At 35.0% G+C, this 21,261-nt stretch overlaps 1 protein-coding gene across 1 annotated transcript in view; it reads right to left on the bottom strand.

Moving 5' to 3' along the window:
* LOC122042001 (anthranilate synthase alpha subunit 1, chloroplastic-like) overlaps positions 1-21,261 on the bottom strand; it is a 42,502-nt gene that overhangs the window by 12,464 nt on the left and 8,777 nt on the right. The window contains exons 8-9 of the mRNA XM_042601906.1: positions 4,582-4,734; positions 3,729-3,809 (exon numbers count right to left, since the gene is read on the bottom strand). Coding sequence (XP_042457840.1) covers positions 3,729-3,809; positions 4,582-4,734 — 234 coding nt within the window. The remainder of the gene's footprint in view (positions 1-3,728; positions 3,810-4,581; positions 4,735-21,261) is intronic.

The following is a 21,261-nucleotide window of genomic DNA, read 5'->3' as shown; positions in this document are numbered from 1 at the left end:
CAATAAGGCTAACTGGGATTATCAATTGTTGAGCTTGTGAACAACAATTTATCATTGTCCTGTTTAGTGTGCAAGGCATTATGTGAGACTCCTAGAGGTAAGACATATCCTCATTGTTTAAAGAATATTATTATAGAATTGAATCCATTCGATTGGTCTTAATTTAATTTTATCTATTAGGACCAAACATGGAGGACTTGAGAGTTGAGCTATGCTATAAAGTTGTTTGGAGTGTTCTAGGTAGCTTTCGCAGGTAGTTGACTTTATATTTATTTAATTCTCTTCACAATGATGTTGCTGGAATATTATTTTATTTGCACTCATGAAACTACATTGTTTCAAACCCCCGATATTGGTCCCAGTGCATTAAGTTATCGGGCAGCGTTGACTTTCAAGAAAATGTTTAATTAATGAACTCATCAAACTATTATGTTAATGTAGGTAATACCCTAGAAGGAACACGTTATATGGTCCAATTGTAACATCTCAGCAAAAACCACTACATTTCCATGAGAATTTGAGTGTAATATTAAATATGTAAAAGTTGTCACATCATATGTTAAATAAGAACAAATATTATAGAAAGATTAATTGTCTAAGACTTGGAATGCTCTAAAGCAGTAGAGAATTTCAGTAGAAGAGACAAATGGGTAAAAGAAGACAGATGATAGAGAATTTGAGTTTTAAATTATGATACATAGGAAAGAGAAAACAAGAAATGGAGTAGGAATTATTATAAATAGTTCGCTAAAGGATGAAATAGTAGTAGTTAGAAAGAGGATAAAATTATAACTCTTAAGACAGTGGTAGCGAAAGAAACTATTAATGTATTAGCATATATGCAGATTAGATGAATACACTAAAGCTATATTTTGGGATGACTTAAATAGGTATTACAAAATATTCCGCCAAACAAAATTATGTTAATGAAAGGAAATCTAAATGGGTATGTAGGAGTGAAAAATGAGGAATATGATAGGGTGCATGGGAGTTGTGTTTGGAATACGAAATGAAGAAGACAAAACTATATTGGATTTTGTGATAACATATAATTTTATACTAGCTACTACGTTTTTTCAAAAAAAAAAAGAAGAGAACATGGTCACATTCAAAAGAGGAAATAATAAATTGCAAATTGACTTTCTTATAGTTAGGAAAAAGGATAGAAAGATTTATAAAAAATCTAAGGTCAACCCTAGAAAGAACTTGCTACCTAATATAGATTAGTAGTATTTGGATATACGCATCAAGAATAATATCAATATAAAAAAAATGTGCACGACTCTTAGAATTAAGGGGTAGAAGTTAAAGGATAAGAAACAAAATATATTTAAAGAGAGAATAAGAGTACAAGTATTAGGAGAAATACACGGCGACTCGAATATAATGTAAGATAAGACGATATTAAAGTTGAAAATAGTAGCCAAGAGTTTACTCGATAAGTCAAAGGGACGTGCATAACCAAATAAAGACTCTTAATGGTGGAATGAAAAAGTACAGGAAAAAGTAAAGAAAAAACGACCTGTCTATAAGCTAGTATACACTTGTAAAAACAAGAAAAACTTCAAAAAGTATACGGTAGCCAAGAAAAAGGCCAAGAAAGCAATGAATGAAGCCAAGAATGAAAATTTTGAATGCTTATATCGAAAATTAGATACAAAAGAAAGGGAAAGAGACATTTACACAATAACTACGAAGACAAATTTTATCCAAATAAGATGTATTAAAGATAATGCAATAGAGTGCTATTAAATGATGAGGAAATAAAAGAGTGATGGGATAAAAGTTTAGGAGACCAACTGAACTTGGTAATTTAAGTAAACCAAATGAGTATAAAAATTTAAATTGTTATCATAGAATTTAAATTTTAAAAGTAAAACAAACTTTAAATGTGACACAAAATTGAAAAGTACATGGATAGAGGTATGAAAGTGCCTAGAGAAATATAGTATTGAAGGACTTACAAAGTTACTCAACCTAATATTAAAAACGAAAAAAATATGTGATTAGTGAAGAGCAAGTAATTTAGTTCATTTATATAAGAATAAATGAGATGTATAAAATTATGCAAACTATAAGGTATTAAACTAATGAGTCATACCATGAAACTTTTAAAAAAAGTAATAGAAAAAAAACTAAAGAAGGAGACCCCAATGACCAAAAATCAATTTGGATTTATATTTAGAAGGTGGAAAATAGAAGCTATATATCTTCTCATGTATCGGGAACAGAAGCAAAACTTACATATGTAATTCATTAACCTAGAAAAAGTTTATAATGAGTCCCAAACAAAATTATATGAAGAATTCTAGAAAACATAGATGTTAGTATAACTATATTGAATTAATTAAAGATATATATAAGGATGTAATGATAAGAATGAAGACTTCAGGCGGATCAACCAAAGCGTTTCCCATAGATATTGGGTTACATCAAAGAAGCAACTCAAAGCCCGTATCTTTTTACACTAATTATGGACAAACTCACTAGACACATTCAATATACAATATCGTGGTGCATGTTGTTTGCAGATGCTATTATTTTGATAGATGAAATATATGAAAGAGTAAATGTTAAACTCGAATCTTGTCGGAAAACGCTAGAAGTGAAAGATTCTAGGCTTTAGTAAAGATAAAATATATGAAATTTAAGTTTAACAATATTAGACATAACGAGACAATTGTTAAAATAGAAGATGACAAGTTGTTTGTAACTAAGAGCTTTAAGTACTAAGGATTATTTTTACAAAAGGATGGAGAGATGTCTTATATTATTAATGATTGAAATAGAGGAGAGCGTTAAATATTCTTTGTGATCGTAAAGTAGCTATAAGATTTAAAGGAAAGTTTATAAAACAACGATTATACCTGCTATGTTGTATAGAGCTAAATGTTGAATAATGACTCGAGCGCATGAGCATAAATGAAAGTTGTAGAGATAAGGATGTTATGTTACGGTGGATGTGTGAACATACAAGGATGAACAATATAAGAAATGTAAATATTAGAGAGATAGTCAGAGTTGCACTTATTGAGAAAAAACTTCGAGAAATACATTTAAGATGATGCGAACATATACTTAGACGATCAACAAATACTCCAGTAGGCGATGTGAAACTATGATAAATATGCAAATCAAACGAGAAAAAGGAATATCAAAAAAAGACTTGGTTAGCAATAATAAAATAAAATAAAATTTATTTAAATATAAATAATGATATAATAAGGGATAGAATCCCATGACGTAAATATCTGATCCCACCAAGTGGAATAAGACTTAGTTATTGTTGTTCAAAGTACATTGTTTCATGCATCAACATACAATTATTTTGTTCTATTATAATATAAAGTTATTCACAACTAATGTTGTTTCCTGGATGAGATAGAATATTTCTATATATATATATGATGTGGATTGAAGGTAGTGAAAGTGTCCCAAGTGAGAAGAGCTTCCTCTTATGATCTGAATTCTAGGTGTGACACCATGTAACTTCATTTCATGTGCACCTTTAAAGAAATATTGACAACATGAGAGTGAAGAAGGGAAAAGTTGTGTCAAAAGAAAGCGTAGCATATGACCAAATCATGTCAGGTAAATGAAGACCTTCCAAGTCCAAAAAGCTAACTGCATAAAACTTGGCTAATGATTGTTGTGCTATTTTCTCCAATAAAATAAAATTGGAAGGTTAAATCTGCCTCAAAACACATTTAATTTGAAGATCATCTTACCGTAGAGCTAATGTGCATCACATGTGAATATCTCTCAACATTCATAAGTTTCTCCACCTTCACTGAACCAGCTTTTGACACCTGAATGAAAAATGAGGAATAATGTAATTCAGGCAATTAAACAATTCCAGAATGGGAAAAGAGGCTGATGAAAGACTATACTGAAAAATACTTGAACAATGTCAGAATTCATTAGCTTCTTAACAAATTTACAAACTTTATTGCAAGACTATTCATCATGCACATGTTGAGAAAACACAACACTATCACAGGCATTCCAAGTAGGAAATTTAGATGCCCTTTCCCATGTTCCCAAATTTAGAAAATAATGTGTTAGACAAATTATCACTCTTATCAAATATTTGTATTCAAGTTTGAATAAAATAGGGGATGAATAAGAATTCATAGTCAACACATATGGACATTACTCTTTATATCATTCATCTACCATTTAGTAATATAGATTTTCATATTATTCTAGCATTTGAAAGCTCTCTCACCTCTGTATCAATTTACTAAGGAACCAATTGAATATCAAAGTTGAAGATATTGCAAGTTTGATAATGGTGGCATGGTTGGATAACCACCAAATTAACCGGTGAAAGTAAGCATATAAGATTCTATAAAGTTCGCAAAATAATTGAATTAATCAAATTTGTCATCAAAGCAAATGAGGCATCAAGTCTTGTACTATCTAGTTGAAACTTTACAATTCAACTTCACAAGAAACATGAGATTCTATAAAGTTCACACAAGCTTTTGTAAAAAAAAAAGAATAAGATTTTAGTTTCTGGCACAAGAAAAATAAGAAGGAAAATAATTTAAGAAGCACAAATAGAGGATGATGACAGACCCTTCCAACATCATTCCGTCCCAAATCTACAAGCATAATGTGCTCAGCGCATTGTTTTTCATCATTTAGTAACTGCTGTTCAAGCCATTTGTCCTCCTCCTCTGTTTTACCTCTTCTAACTGTTCCAGCAAGTGGTCGGTTAACAATTGTCCTCTGTAAACAATAACAGAGTTCAGTTCGTAAGGAAACCTATCTTTACCTATTACATAGGCTTTTATTTGAATAGCAATAACAGAACAAACAAACAATGACAATAAAGATTAAAACAGATACTCAAATGCTGGACAAGTTTAAAAAGTTATTTTCATAAATAAATTTAAAAAGTTATTGAATGTTAAGCAAATCTCCTTCTCTCCATGTTTGTCTGCTGGACAAGTTTTACATGGTAGTGGATGAAATTTTAATATCTAAATGGCACTTTGCAACAAGGAGTTGAAAAAATTTATAAACAAAAATAGTTGGATTTGGCATAATGAGTAAGAGAACACACGATCACTAATGAATAAACAAGTCAATGAATGAATAATAAAATTTCATTTACATTATAGCTACACAATTATTTACCATATAATTTTATGCAAAAACTTGTATTTATCAGCCCTAATACTTGGACTCTTTAGTTAGCCCTTCTATATGGCATTAGATACTAATACTCACACTACCAGTCCTAATAAAAAATTATAGAAATGGTTCTCTGAAACTTGGATCAATGTTTGTCTTGTATACTTATACCCAAATTTGAGTAACACAGTTTATTAGTCATTTAAGTTCAGGTTATTATATAGAGAAAAATCATGTGTCATATTCATTGTGTATACTAGTAGGGTGCCTAATATTCAATGTAGCAAAGATGAGACAAGTATGATGGAAACCATATGATGAACACAACCAAAATATAGTTTGTAAACGAACATGTAAGGTGAGAAAATGTGCATTTCTAAAGTTACAAGCTGTAAATTTTAGCATATTGGAAAAATTCAAAATTTACAAAACAAGGAGGTATAATAAACATTACATATACCAAAGAAAAGATTAACATTACAAAAGTTTAATAGGCATAATAAGAGCATAGAACTTAAATATTAGAAATGCAACAATCCAATAGGAACTCACAAAAGCTCTTACCCTCCTAATAATAACTCATGAGCCAAACTTCTATATCCAAACATCAAGGTCCACAGAGCAATAATACCAAACTCCACATAGTAATATCATCGAGGTCCGTCGAGCAATGACGCTAAAGTCAACTAAGCGACATCATTGAGTTCTATAGAGCAATATAACCAAAGTTATGCAGAGTAATATTATTAAGTTCTTCTGATCATTGAGGACCGCTTCACTTAGTAAAATAAATCCTTTGCCATATATCAAGTGTGGTGAAGCTTCTGGTAATTAACAAGTGGCAATCAACAAGGGGAAAAGTGAGTAATGGATATCAGAAATAGTTCCCTTGAGGCATTCTTCACATTACGTGGCAATCAAAGAATGGAGAGACAAGTAATGGATGTCAGAAGCGGTTCCCTTGATTCCTTCTTCTTAGTACGTGGCAACCAATGAATGGAGAGATGAGTAATGGGTCTCAGAAGCGATTCCCTTGAGCCCTTTTTCGCCCCATGTGGCAATCAAGGATTGGAAAAACAATAACGGATCATCAGAAACCTCGTCTTCACTGACTCAAGCGAGAAGAAGTAGAAAGACGAGAAAGCAGGTGACGTAGAGATTCCCTTCTAACAACTATATAAGCAACACAGATGGTAGGTTCTAGGTACGTTGGTCTTTTTCTTCTCGCAAGCGGAGCCATCTCTTCTCCACCAAGCTCCTCTCCTCTTCTTCTTTACTTTGTTTTCTTTCCCCTTCCCGGTGACTCACTTGAGCATCGGAGGGGTCGTTCTAGTAAGCCAGGCCCAACTCTAATCGGTGTTACATCTCAGGACACTAGATCTCGCGAATCAAAAGGACGATCCAAGCTTTCTAAAGAGGAGGAGCCTGAGCGAGCGGACAAAGAGGCCATTATATATATATATAACATGAATGATATTAGATAATTACAAAAAAAGAGGAAATTATTTACAGATTGCTTAATTATGAAATAGGGAGGAGATTAAAAATTGCAGCATATGTTCTTGCTTGTTTCTATAAATTAATTTAGCATTAGGGGAACATTAGGAATAAATTCTTTAAGATTTAGATTATACCCTTATCAGAAGAAAAATTAATCGCAAACAATTTACCTGCTTGATAATGTCTTTTATGTTTGTTTGGCATTTTTATATTCTAATTGTCTATCTAATTATTATTGCCCTATTCAAATTTACTAATGAGATTTAGAATAGACAATTTGAAATTTAGAACATAGGAAAACTTAGGGATTCAGCATGCTACAAAAGATTGATAAAACGTAAGTATACTTTAGAGACATTTGCTAAAGTAAGATCAAGATCCTCTGGATCTGTAAGGCACAATTCCTTCCTAATTGCATATCAGAGGAAGAATACAAAGTCTTGCATGCAAATCAAGAACACTCTTGCGAAGATCTTTAGCATAGAGAACAACAGAGCAATGCAGCAGAGATCTTTCAGAAGAGCTTTTCTTCACGCTTGTGTTCATTCGTGCTCGAATGTTGCAACACCTTTATAACTTTTACTATCAATTGACTGATCACTTTGATTGTGTTGCATCTAGTTGATTTATGGTATGTCGAAGTCTTCGCAATCACCTTCTACTCGACTGTGTGCTCCTAAAATAGACTATATTGTTGATGAGTCAACTTCCACAGTCGATTATTCAACCTTCTGCTACCTTCCGAAATTCATATTGTTCAAGCTTCTGTTCCATTCAGGAATTTAATAGTCAACTACATCGTCTATTCATCATTATGTTTCTTTCTGAAATTTGTTAGTAAACCACAAATTCAAACATATTGTGTATTCCATCAGTCAACTGTATATGCACAACAATCAATTGCATGTTAACCACAATCCTTAACGATCATTCATGGTATTGATCCGTCGACTCCAATAGTCCACACAATCATCTCATCGGATTTGTTCAAATTTAAAGTTTGCATAATCCTAAGCAACAGTCGACTAAGGCATCTGACTCAACCCATCTACAGGTTAAGTACGTTTAGCTCCAAAACTATCCTTGTCCCAGCGTAATTCAAAGTTCTCAAGTTAGAAGTATATCCGACAGAAGCTTGGACTTCCATGCTTGGAGTCTCACCATTTCGAGTTTTCCTCTCCAAGATCCTTCTTGGACTTTCTCTACCTAGCATCCAACACTCCTTGCTTGCCAGATCTTCTCCACATCCATTTATCCAGCATCCAGCATCCAGCATCCAGCATCCAGCATCCCATGCCTACAAGGACTTCTGCATTCATTTTCCCAACATTCGACATCCTATGCTTGCTAGGACTTCCATCGTGTTTCTCTGCCTAGCATCCACCATCTCATGCCTGCTAGAACTTCTACCGCATCTAACCTCTTAATTCATCGGCTCTTGCACACTTATACATAACATCACATCAGAACAAATAGTTAACTTAAACGTGGTCCAAACATCAAAACCATGAAACACATGCTTGGTTAGAGTGTATCAACAACCCTCCAAAACATGCAACATACATGCATGGGCAATTACATCAACAACACAAATCAGCATGAGAAATATAAGTGAACAAATAATGCAAGAGATATTCGGCTTCGTGCACGTAAGAAGTTGTGTAATTTCTTAACTAAATTAATAAGGAAATGGATGTAATTCTTGTACCATAGAGCTACAACTCTATCTATAAGAATTGCAAGATTTCTTATGTTAGAATGAGTTTAATAATTTTTTTGTAATAATAGAACATTGACTTCACGCTCTGAAGGAGTTACATGAATGTATACAATAAATTAAATTAATTAACAAAATTGTAGAGCATTAGCTCCGGGCTCAAAAAGGACACTTAAGTCTTTTTGTGCGTTCATAAGTTTCGGCCAAATTACTTGAGATGTTTTAGTCGCCGGGTGAATTGTAGATTATTCACCTTATATATGTATGTAAATGTGCATACACATGATGCATTTCATTACGAGTAGATTGAGTCATTCGTTTTTATATACTATGATGTCCATACACATAATGCATTTCATTACGAGTAGATTGAGTTGTTCGTTTTTATATAGTATGCATCTCGGGTGGAAACTCCGCTCATGATGAACCAATCATGGTCGCTCCCAAGGTTGGATAAAAGAGGGTTGCGTTATGTAGCCAACCAACGTTAAAACTATGACAAATATTCAATTAATGGATCTATTAAACTATTGTGATAATGCTAGGTTGTTCCCCAGAAGGAACGCATTGCAAGATCCAATCTTGGCAAGGATCGCTACATCTCCAGAACTCGGGTGTAGTGCTAAATATACAAGAGTTCGCGTTGCAGGGTCCAACTATAACGTATCGGCAAGGACCACTACATCTATATGAAAGCTTGGGTGTAGTGTTAAATAGGCAAGAGTTCTCACACTATAAGTTCGATAAGAACAAATCTGATAAGAAAACTAATAATCTAAGATTTAGAACATGAAATATAGGAGTCCTTACTAGTAAATCAATGGAGGTAGTAGATACAATGATTAGGAGAAGAATTAGTATTTTGTGTGCACGAGAGACAATGGGTAGACGAGAAGGTAAAAGACGATAGAGAACTCAGGTTTTAAGTTATGATACACATGAAAGAGTAAAATAAGAAATGGAGTTGGTATTGTTATAGATAGTTTATTAAAAGATGAAGTTATATGAATAGTTAGAAAAGAGGATAGAATTATAACCCTTAAGATAATAGTGACAAAAGAAATTATGAACATAATTAGCGTATATGCACCGCAAGTACGATTAGATGAAGCTACCAAATCAATGTTTTGGGATGACTTAGATGAAATATTACAAAATATTCACCAAATGAAATAATTTTAATAGGAAGTGATCTAAATGGGCATATCGGAGTGAAAAATAAGGAATCTGAGAGGGTACATGGGGTTATGAGTTTGGAATGAGAAATGAGGAAGAGAAAACTATATTAGATTTTGTGATAGCATATAACCTTATATTAGCTAATAAGTTTTTTAAGAAAAGAGAAATATTCATGTTCAAAAGTGAGAATAATAAATCACAAATTGACTTTCTTATGGTTAGGAAGAAGAATATAACTATTTGTAAAGATTGCAAGGTCATCATAGAGAAAGCTTAACTACCCAACATACATTAGTAGTGTTGGATATATGCCTCAAACATAGTATAAAGGAAACATATACGACTCCTATAATTAAGTTGTGGAAGTTAAAGGATGAGAAGCAAAATATATTTAAGAAGGTAGAAGTACAAATATTAGGTGAAATATGCAGTCTTTAATACGACATGGGATAAGATGGATATCACAGTTTAAAATAGTAGCTAAAAGTGTATTCGATGAGTCAAAGAAACATGCACAACTAAGTAAGGAATCTTAGTGGTGAAATGAGAAAGTACAAGAGAGAGTGAAGGTAAAATGAATAGCTTATAAGAAATTATATATTTGTAAGAACGAGGAAAACTTAAAAAAATATACAATAGCCAAAAAAAAAAAACAAAGACAGTAGTGAATGAAGCAAAAAAATAAAACTTTTGAACGATTATATCAAAAATTGGATACAAAAGAAGAGGAAAGAAACATTTATAGAATAGTTAAAGCGGGAGAAAAGAAAACAAGAGATCTTCTCCAAATAAAATGTATTAAATATGAATGTAATAGGGTACTAGCCATATTCTCTCGCAAATACCTACGGCTAGTGCTCTAAACTCAGCCTCTGCACTACTTCTAGCGACCACGGTTTGCTTCTTGCATTGACATGTTACTAGGCTTCCCGGATGAAAGAGTAATATCCTAATGTAGACCTATCATTTGGAGACCCTACCCAATCAGCATCAATATATACTTCTAAATATTTGCTACCTGATTTCTTGAACATAATACCTTTCCCTAGATCTTTCTTTAGTATTTCAATATACAATTCACTGTCTTCATGTGATCCATAGATGGATTACTTAGAAACTGACTCATCCGACTCACTAAAACAGTTATGTTCGAACGTGTATGAGTTAGGTAGATCAACTTACCCACTAATCGTTGGTATTGTCCCTTATTAGTTGTTAATTCATCAATTCTAGACATAAGCCTAGTATTAGGATCCATGGGAATTTCAGTCGACTTGCACCCACTCATTCCAGTTTCACGCAACAGACCTATGTATTTGCGTTGGGAAGCAGATATGCCTTTGTTGCTTCGTGCCACTTCCATTCCTAAGAAATACTTTAAGTGCCTCAAGTCTTTGATCTTGAATTCTTTGGACATGAGAGACTTGAGTCTTCTAATTTCGTCACCATAATTTCCTGAAAAGACAATGTCATCAATATACACAATCAAAACTATGATTTTCCCATCTGGGAAGTACTTAATGAACAAAGTGTGATCAACTTGTGACTCAGTATCCATCATTCTTTAAGACTTTTGTAAATTTGTGAAACCATGCCCTCGTTGACTGTTTCAGCTCACACAATGTCTTTCTGAGTTTGCATACTTTTTCTTATGTATCACTTGTCTCAAAGTCAGTTGGGATGTCTATATATACTTCTTCAAACAAGTCTCCATTAAGGAAGACATTTTTAACATCAAGCTAATATAGTGGCCACTCAAAGTTGGTAGCAATGGATAGTAGAACACAAACTGTGTTGAGTTTAGCCACTGGCGTAATCAATTCCATATGATTGAGTATATCCTTTTTCCACTAGGTGTGCTTTGTACCGGTCTATGTTCCCATCTACATTTTGTTTAACGAGAATAGCTAGCTATACCCCATAGTTTTCTTTCCTATTGGTAGCCTTGTTATCACCCATGTGCCATTCTTTTCTAGTGCATTATATTCCTTGAGAGTTGTCTTCTTTCATTCAAGAATTTTAAGAGCTTCATCCACAGAATTAGGAATACGGATTCTGTCTAAAAAGGTCACCAATACATGAAATGATGGTGATAGCTTCACGTAGGAGAGGCAACTATCAAGAGGGTGTTGAGTTCACGATCTTATACCTTTATTGTGTGCAATTGGTAGATTTAATGTAAAATCCAACTATGGACTAGAATATGTTACCTCCTGTTGTGATTCAGGTTCAATTTGGCTTGGGGAATTCTCTTCGAAGTGTTAAGATAGTGTTGGATTGAAAGCACTTGAGGAGGGATGAATAGCGCTCGTGACTTTTTCACGTTTCCGTAAATCAATCGAGAGTAAACGCAACGAAAAGTAAAAGTAAAGAAAAGAAATCCCTAACACTTTTCTTTTACTTGGTACAGAGTCTGTGATGACTCCTACTCCAAGGCTTGCACTTGAGAGTGATTTCGTTGGGCAATCACTAATCAATTGAGTCATTACAAAAGCATTCGAATTTAAGTACAAGTAACAAAAAGAAATAAAAGAAATCGGACATAGAAGAAATCTTAAGCGTAGTAGTCATCGGAGTAGCGTTCGGGCGTCGTAGAGTCATCTATCGCGCAGCGTGCAAGAGAGACACTTGTAGAAGATGTAGTAAAGGTGCTAGTCGAACCCTCCTTTTATAACCCCATCCGGGCACCTGGACTCCTCGGGCGCCCCCACAGGGTTGAGGTGGCGTGTGCTCGTCGAAACTTCATCCAACAAACTTTATCCACCTCCGAGCACCCGGACCGGTCTGGGCACCTAGACCGCTGACGTGGGTCGAACAACCGAAGCATGACACTATAGCTTGAAGATGAAGTTTGCCCGATCAGAGGGCCTGAACCAGTTCGGGCGCTCGGACCGTCCGGGTGCCCTCGGTGATGAAGGCTGGCCACCCGCAATGCTTCTTCTCAGTTGCTGTCACGGGCGCTCGAACCTCCGAGCGCCTAGACCCAGTCCAGGTGCCTGGATACCCTATTTTCCAACCATTGATTATCTGCAACACAAAGTCCAACAAGCAATAATATGTAAAGTAATGCAGTATTTGACAACCTTCGGACTATCCGGTCCTGACTTTGAGTTTCGCTGAAACTCTAGGTCGGACTGACATCTACGATTCCCTCTACAAGGAGCGCGTCCACACCTACTTCTCTTTGGAGAGTTTACCTTTTTCCAAACCGGTCCTCTAGACCGTTTGGACTTTTGCTCAACATTCGAGACTTCAGGACTTTCATCTAATGTTCTCGATCCTAAGATTTCTTAACGTCCTTGACCTGCCAAGACTTCACTCATTGCAACGGACCAATACTTCCTTGCCTAGCCATAATTCCTCCTGCCTAGTCTCATCTAGGACTTACCTGCAGGTAAGCTTGTTAGATAACAATTAATCTTAACTTTGAACCTTGATAATTATTAAAACCAAGTTCGATTATCCATGCACCAATAGATAGTACCGACACTCGAAGTTTCCTTCTTTCATACACCAATCGAGTAGGAGGATGAGGAGGGTGATTATCAAGATTTAGAAATGGTGGATCTCTAAATTTTGGGGAAGCCTGAACAAAAGACTCAAATGATGATGGTAAAAGAAGGGATGCCCACTCTCAATACTGTAATTCACTGGTATTGTTCTCCCCTAAATTATATTATTAGAGTAGTAAGGGATAGTGTCAAAGAATGTAACATCCATAGTGTTGTAGAACTTTTTGCTGACTAGTGAATAACATTTGTATCCTTTTTGGTTAAAGGAAAAACCAAGAAAGATACATTTATGTGCCCGAGCATCAACCTTGCCTAGGTATTGAGAGTGAATATGCATAAAAGCAATATTGTCGAAGAGTTTGAAAGGAAGATAGGAGATAAGGCGAGACTGGGGAACAATTTTTGTAGTGTCTGTAATGGAGTGTGGTGTTTGAAAACTCGAGAGGGCAAGCGATTTGAGGTATGTTACAGTGAGGATTGCTTCTCCCGAAAATGTGGTTGGGGCATTAGCTTGAAACAGTAGAGATAGGGCTACCTCAAGAATGTGGCAATTTTTTCGTTTGGCCACACCATTTTGTTAAGGTGTAGAGATAGGGCTCCTTAAGAATGTGGCAATTTTTCCATTTGGCTACAGCATTTTGTTAAGGTGTGTCAACACAAGAGTTTTGTTGGACAATTCCATGAGATTTGAGATATGAGCCAAGATCATAATTGAAAAAATCTTTGGCATTGTCGGTCTTGAGTATTTGAATATCACCTTTGAATTGGTTTTTGATCATAACATGGAAGTTTTGGAATATGTGCTCGACTTTTGATTTGTCTTTCATTAGGAATGTCCAACATAATCTAGTGTGATCATCAACCAATAGAAGGAACCACCTTAAGTCTTTGAGATTGGGCACGCAATGGTCCCTAGATGTCACCATGGATGAGAGAAAAAGGATGTGTGAGCTTAAATTGTCGGGGAGAGTAAGTGTTTCGAGTATGTTTTGCAATTTGACAAACTTGGCAATGAAACAAACTCGAATATTTATTAATAAAGAGTGAGGGAAACAAGCACCTTAAATATGAAAAATTGGGATGACCAAGTCGAAAGTGCCACATCATAATATCACTTTCTTTATTGGACTGACTCTGACATTTGTGACCAACTAAATGGCTTGAAGATAGATAGGCATTAAGTAAAGACATTCAAGAAACTTAGCACTACCAATCGTCTTCCTAATGCTCAGATCCTAAAACACATGAGTTAGATAGGAATTTAGTCTCACAGTTGAGATCTTTATTTAATCTAAACACAAGATTACAATCAAGGTTAGGAACAAATAGTACAAAATGTAGAATTAGTGTGCTTGAGAGATGAACAGTTCCTATTCCAACTACTTTACCACATGTCTCATTTGCTATATGCGCCAATTGGGGTTTGTCGCATAGTGAAAAAGTAGAGAAAAGTGATCTATCACCTGTTATATGCTCAGAAGTGCCAGAATCCACAATCCAAGGGAAGTGGGTAGATGTGTGCATTTTTATGGAAGCGATATGTTTGTCTTCTGAATGAGTTGTTGGAGAATATCATGTTGTTCCTTAGAGAAAGGAACCGAGTTGTCACACTGTGTCGTGGGTGTGACTACAACATTTCCTTTGTTTCGTAGTCCCTGGAGGGCTTCAAATCCGTTGGTTTCTCATGAAGCTTCCAACACGTGTCTTTAGTGTATTCTTGCTTTCGATAGTAGTCACACCAAGGGCATCCCTTCTTCGATCAATTGTCATTTGTATTGTGAGCGGGATTTCGGGCAACTAGAGCACTTGCTTCAGTTGACTTGAGAGGCTGAATTTCGAGGTTTAGTTGTCCCAACAGTACCCGCATATGGTTTTCTTCCTTTTGGACTTCTTAAAAGACCTCTCGAAGACTTGGTAGTGGTTTTGTACGAGATTCTGGTCTTTACTGCAGTCAAGACCCATCAGAAACTTAAACACTTTTTGGTCTCCACAAATTTCTTGAAATACATTTGGTCTTCGGAACATTTCCAGTTATGGGTTTCAAAGAGATCCGCCTATTGCCAATAGCGAGTGAGAATTGTGAAATAGGTAGTTACTGAATGATTACCTTACTTGAAGTCTTGGAGAGTGCTTTCAACATGAAATAATTCAGCAATATTGTCTTGGCAAGAGAAAGTATCATGAACTAGCTCCCATATATCTTGGGCAGTAATGAATAATAGAAAATTTTCACCGATTTCTGCATTCATAGAGCTGATTAGCCATGATATAACAAGGTTGTTTTTGGCTCTCCCGACTCGATACTCAGGACCGCCTATTTCTGATTCTGGAATACCCAAGAGATAATCATCTATTCCTCATCTGCTGATGAATATCATTACAAATTGTGGCTACTGAAGATAATTGTGGTCATTCAGTTTATGAATGGTAATTGAGCTAGAGTTTCTGGTTTAGTTAGGTAGTGCGACATCATGGAGTGATTTGGAATAGAGTTGATGGAAGAGTTCGCCAACATCTGCTCGACGTCTAACATGATTAACTGCAATCTTAGTAAGTAGATAAAGGTTGAAAAAGATGTTTTGGCTGAAAGTTGTCGCCCTAAATGGTATGACAGAATTGGGATTGTGAATGTCAGAAATCCTAGCCTTTCACTACTAGGAGTTATAGCAATGAGACAAGTTTGCCTTCACACCAAGGCTGACCTCGAAGATCAGAATCCCCGACGACAACTGATGAGGACCGAAACCCTAGAGGCGGTTGGAGGAAGGTTGCTCTCATACCATGTGGTTTTCAGAAAATCTTATCTTGTATTTCAATAACCTTGTATCTTTTATATACAAATTACATACTCCTATTTAAGAAATTAAAATCACATAATATCTCCTAATTTATTACAACTATTATCAAATCAAATCGACATTAAATCTGTGTAACAAATCTACCTGGATTGGTTCTCCACACTTTATATAGGGATGGAAGACTTTGAGTTGTGACATTAATTGTGTCATAAATGAACCATATTGTATAAGTCAATCAAACATAATATGAGATAAAATATAAATATTTACATATTTTCAAAAATAATTTTTTTAAAGTTTTAAGATTAATTACTCTCTCTAAATAATTAAGTTATATGATATAAAAGTTATTAATATTTTAAAAATAAATTATTGTAATCAGTTCAAATTGTGCAATCCATTTATATGTTTGAGTTGTGTTGTAACTTTCAAATTGTCTCTAACAATCATGTTTTGAGTTGGATCAAATTGGGATGTATTATCTGGCCATGTCTAATATCGCCAACTATAGTTGGCAATGTTTATGACAGATGCTCGGAACAAGGTTTAAATATTGATCCAAGTGTTGGTCTTGATGCCAACTACCAACGCAAGGCAGTACCATATCGAAGTGATTCATTTCAACACAATATGGTTTGGCACTCGTCTAACCATTCTCAACTATGTCTTTGCAGAATCTACTCTCTTGAATTCCTCAATAATTTCCCTTAATAAAGTCAAAATGAACTCTTTATCTCATTTCTTCTTTACCTTAATAAAATTTCTTAAGTCTTCTTGTTTAACTTGTACTAATTGACAACCTCACCAACTTCCCGTACTTAGTCTCCTATCTCATAGATTTCAAATATGAGCTTGTTATAGTTGCATACAAATGAAAGACAATACTAGCTTAATCAAGTTTCTAATTGTTCCTAATAACTCACGTATGAAGTTGCATACAAATGAAAGACAATGATAGTTTAATCTACTTTCTAACTATTCCCAATAATTCACATTAACCTTTGTAGCTTATTAATCGGCTTTGATGTTCCTTGAATATTGGCATAAACTTAACTAGCATCTTATTATGGAGTTATACTTTTAAATGGATTAGAATTTTAAAATTGAAAATGTGGGATAATATATCAAACTTAATATCATGCAAATTATAAATATGTAACAAAGTTTTGAAGAAAAAAAGGTAGTCAGATGCACGAAGCTTTACGCCAATCGCTAATGCAACAAAGTTTTGAGATAATCAAATAATTCTTCCTTCCGTACACAAATATTACCTTCTGTATGCTTGTATTGAGCTCCATGTAGTTGTATTGTCTCATATCATGTTGATGATGCAATAAAAATATATATAAAAAAAAAAGAAATCTCAAATGAATTGTCTTTAAACTTTGACAATTTTTTTTTAAATTTTCTTAACGTAGTCTACTTGCCACCATCTTAAATGGATTGAAATCCATGTAGCAATATTGTGTCATATCATATTGATGATACAATAAAAATATACAAAAGAAATTTTTTTCTCAAATAAATAGGGCCTGTCTTTCAATTGTTGACAATTTTTTTATTTTTTATTTCACTATTTATAGCGAACATAGTCTACTTGCCACCATCTTAAATAGACTGACTTACTGTTAAGGACTACAAAAGTCCCCTCTTGCTATTTCTTTCATTCAATTACTAATCCAGTACATTTCCACTGAAAATTTCCTCTTCTCTCATGAGTTTGCCAACAAAGCTATAGAGCCTCACATCATCTACTGAGACAGATTTATTCTTGTGCCACATCATGTCCAATGAGGTCATCCACTGTGACACACTTGCTCGTGTTGCATCAACATTCAATTGCAATGGCAAAATTATCATGTATCACTCATTCTTGGAATAATGTCTAATTTGTCTCTGTTGAAGATCGGTGGCCGGCTAGAAGGGAGTTGAATAGCTAGGTCACCTTAAGTCTATCGCTTTTCTACAAGTTATTAGCTGCGCAAGCGGAAATACAAATATAATGAAAGCAGTAGGAAGATAAACGCTAACACATTTCCTTTTACATGGTTTGGAGATTGCTTACTCCTCCATGGCTTATCCTTGAGGTGGACGAACCCTCAATCCTTCGGTGAATTAGTTCCCGACAATCTCTGGCTAAATGAGCTCCTCAGTGGAGCAAAGACCTCCCACGAAGAAACTCTTTTTCTTTATAAGATTGGCAATTAAGTGTGGGAAGAAGAGTGTAGGCTTTGGAAGCTTGGAGGCGAAGACTAGGAGTATTTCAATAATATCAGTAACCTCCTTCAATGCCCCAAGCTCCCTATAAATAGAGGAAAGAGTTGATCACACATCAACTCATTTCCTACGCACCAGTCGACTGGTGCTACTGTTGGATGTAGCCAACGGCTACTTCGTAGAATCAAAGATTCTGCCAATGGCCATTTACCAAACTGGTAATAGTACTAATCGACTGGTCACTGCTGGCTGAGCGAACAAAATGCTTCTGTTCGCTCCTCCCAGTTGACTAGACCAGTCGACTACCATTTCTATCAGTGGACTGGTCCCGGTTACACAGTCACACTCATCCTTTCCGGAGTCTCCCATTGAAGCTCTTTTCCTCGACCTTCGTCCCTCAGATGCACCTAAGCCTGCGGCTCCTCTTCATGCATCCTGCGTGTTGCCTTGAAGTCCGCTTCCCTCGACTCCACTCCATTGCTCTTCGTCCGACAGTCCCTCGGATGCCTTCCACATCATCCTTCACCGTCTCAAGGATCCGAGCCTTAGGATGAGCTTCCCAAGCTTAACCGCACCAAGCTCCTTATGTGTATTTCACCAAGTCTTGCATGACTCCAATACACATATCAAACCAATATGAAAGTCTAACTAAAACTCTTTGACACACATCAAAACCATGATCATGCCCGATCAAACCTAGGTCGATTGCTCCCACAATCTCTCCTTTTTAATGTGTGGCAATATGTTTAAGTTAGACATAAATAATACTTGAAAATTGAAAGCAAAATATAAACATTGAAGCATAAATCCAAGCTCCCCCTTAACATATGCTCTATTAATTTAATTTTCAAGTTCTTACACAGATTGGGAGAACTACAAGTTTCTAACTTAAACCTTCCCAATTCTCCCCCTTTGACATCATCAAAAAGATTGCCACCAACAATCATACATACTATGGTATCAATTTTGACTTTAATTTGACCAAAAATCAACTTCTGAAAATACAAGCAGAAAGATGGAAAACAGACACCAGTCGACTGCTATCTGATGCACAAAGCCAAACCGAATTTTAGCTTTTTGAAACCAACTTCAAAAATGCATAGAAAATTCTAAAAAAAATTATGAAATTTTGAAAATATATTTCTTATAATATCCTCTAACCAAGAAAAATATATTTTTATGAAAATTCTATAATTTTGAAGTTTTGACAAAAAAAACTCAAAAACTTTGAAAATCACTCAAGTTTATATCAATTTTAAGACTTGTTTTGAATTCATGTTTCAAAATAAAACATTGAATTATTTTCAAAACATTTAAAATGTCCAACTATGATCTATGGGTAAGATGTCCATTAATTAAATATTTGTTTTCCCCATAGTTGACCTATGATCACTATTTTGACACATTTCATGATTCAACAATATGCCACAAGCATAAGTAAATTATGAGTATCATCCCATCATCTCACATCTATGTTTAGAAATGTAATGCAAGTCATTGTGAGATGAAATAAGGTAACCTCTACTTAGCCCTTCTTATCATAAATTTCTATCAAGGCTAAGTGTTCCCTCTTAAAGTCTTAAGTCAACCATTTTTTAAAGATTTAAATATGACTGCAATGGTTGACTAGCCCAAAAATCCTCTAACCCTTGAGGATTGACTTTGGTACCAAATAGAAGTTCTTTCTAATTGGGTTAACCAAATACTCCTTGGGAATCTATTTTCTATCTATGGTCTTTGTCTTGGGTTGCCCCCTAGCAATTAGACAATGATAAGATTTTTCATTGTTGGATTCCTTATACCCTAACTTTTTTTTGTTAAAACTTGCCCTTTGGCTCCCAATGATCATGTTTAGGGTTTTGGAACCAGTTTCAAATTTTCCAAGGGCTTTACTAAGGTATTCTACTTTTTCCCTTAATTCCTTATTTTCTTCTTCTAAACATGAATCATTTAAACTAGAAGAAGCATGCATACTAGAGGAATTATTTAACTTAGAAGACATAGATTCTAATTTTTCCTATAAAATACTAATCTCATTTTTCAAGGATTTGTTTTTCTTTTTAGCCTTAAACAAATCTTCATTTGTACTTGAAATAATTTTAACTAAAGTATGAGTAGGTAGATTGTATACCTCACTTTCCAAGAAGTCTGAATCTGAAGTTTGACCTCCCCTTTCACTTGAGCCCCCTTCTTCTTCACTTGAGCTCTTTCCTTCTTCATTTTCAGATGAGGTGGAGGCAAGGTCATCAATTCCCATTAGAGCAAAATGGGATACATGGTGCTCTTCTTCCTCTGATGATGATGGATCATCCCATATTGCTTTTAGATTGTGAGCTTTCTTCCCTTTTTCATTTGTCTTTTTCTGTTCTTTTCTTCAAGAGAGGACATTCATCCCTCATATGTCCTTCTCCTTGGCAATTGTAGCATCTTACCTTCCTTCTTCTACTTTTGCCCATTGAACTTCTCCTAGCATGTGATTTGTTAGAATTAAAATTTTTAAATGCTTTCTCATCTTTCTTACCATATATGTCTCTTGATCACTATCCATTGAGGCACTTGACTCCTCAAAATCGGAAGATGGTGGAGATGGAGACTTTTTCTTACCCTTTCCCTTGTCAAGGGCTACTCCTCTTAATCTATGGGCTTCTCTATCTAATCCTTCAACTTTAGTTTCGTGGAGCTCCATTGTTGAGAAGAATTCATCTAGAGAAGATTTCTCTAGGTCTTTTGAAATGCAGAATGAATCTACAATTGAGCTCCAAGTTGTGGTTCTTGGGAAAGCATTGATGGCTTTCAACATAATGTCTCGGTTGGAGAGTTTCTCACCTACACTTGTTAGTCCATTCAATATTTCTTTAATTTTAGCATAAAGTGAAGATACCTTTTCTCCTTTTTCAAGGTTAATGTTGTTGAGTTTAGTTAGGAGAAGATCCCTTCTTGCTAATTTCGCTTCCGATGTGCCTTTATGAAACTCTACTAGTTTTTCCCATAAATCCTTGGCACTCGTGTAGTTTCCAATCCTTGTTACTTCTTGTAGGAAGAACATTTAGTAGATGATGCAAGACCTTTGAATTTGCTAAGTGCTCTTCCTTTTGCTTCTTGCTCCATCTTGCTTTATTGATTATCATGTTGTTTTCATCCCTAGATATCTCGAAACCATTTTCCATAATTAGCATAATATCAAAATCGGTATCGA

The sequence above is a fragment of the Zingiber officinale genome, chromosome 2A (genome assembly GCF_018446385.1).
Source record: "Zingiber officinale cultivar Zhangliang chromosome 2A, Zo_v1.1, whole genome shotgun sequence".
NCBI classification, from domain to species: Eukaryota; Viridiplantae; Streptophyta; class Magnoliopsida; order Zingiberales; family Zingiberaceae; genus Zingiber; species Zingiber officinale.
This window is presented reverse-complemented; position numbering and strand designations above follow the sequence as displayed.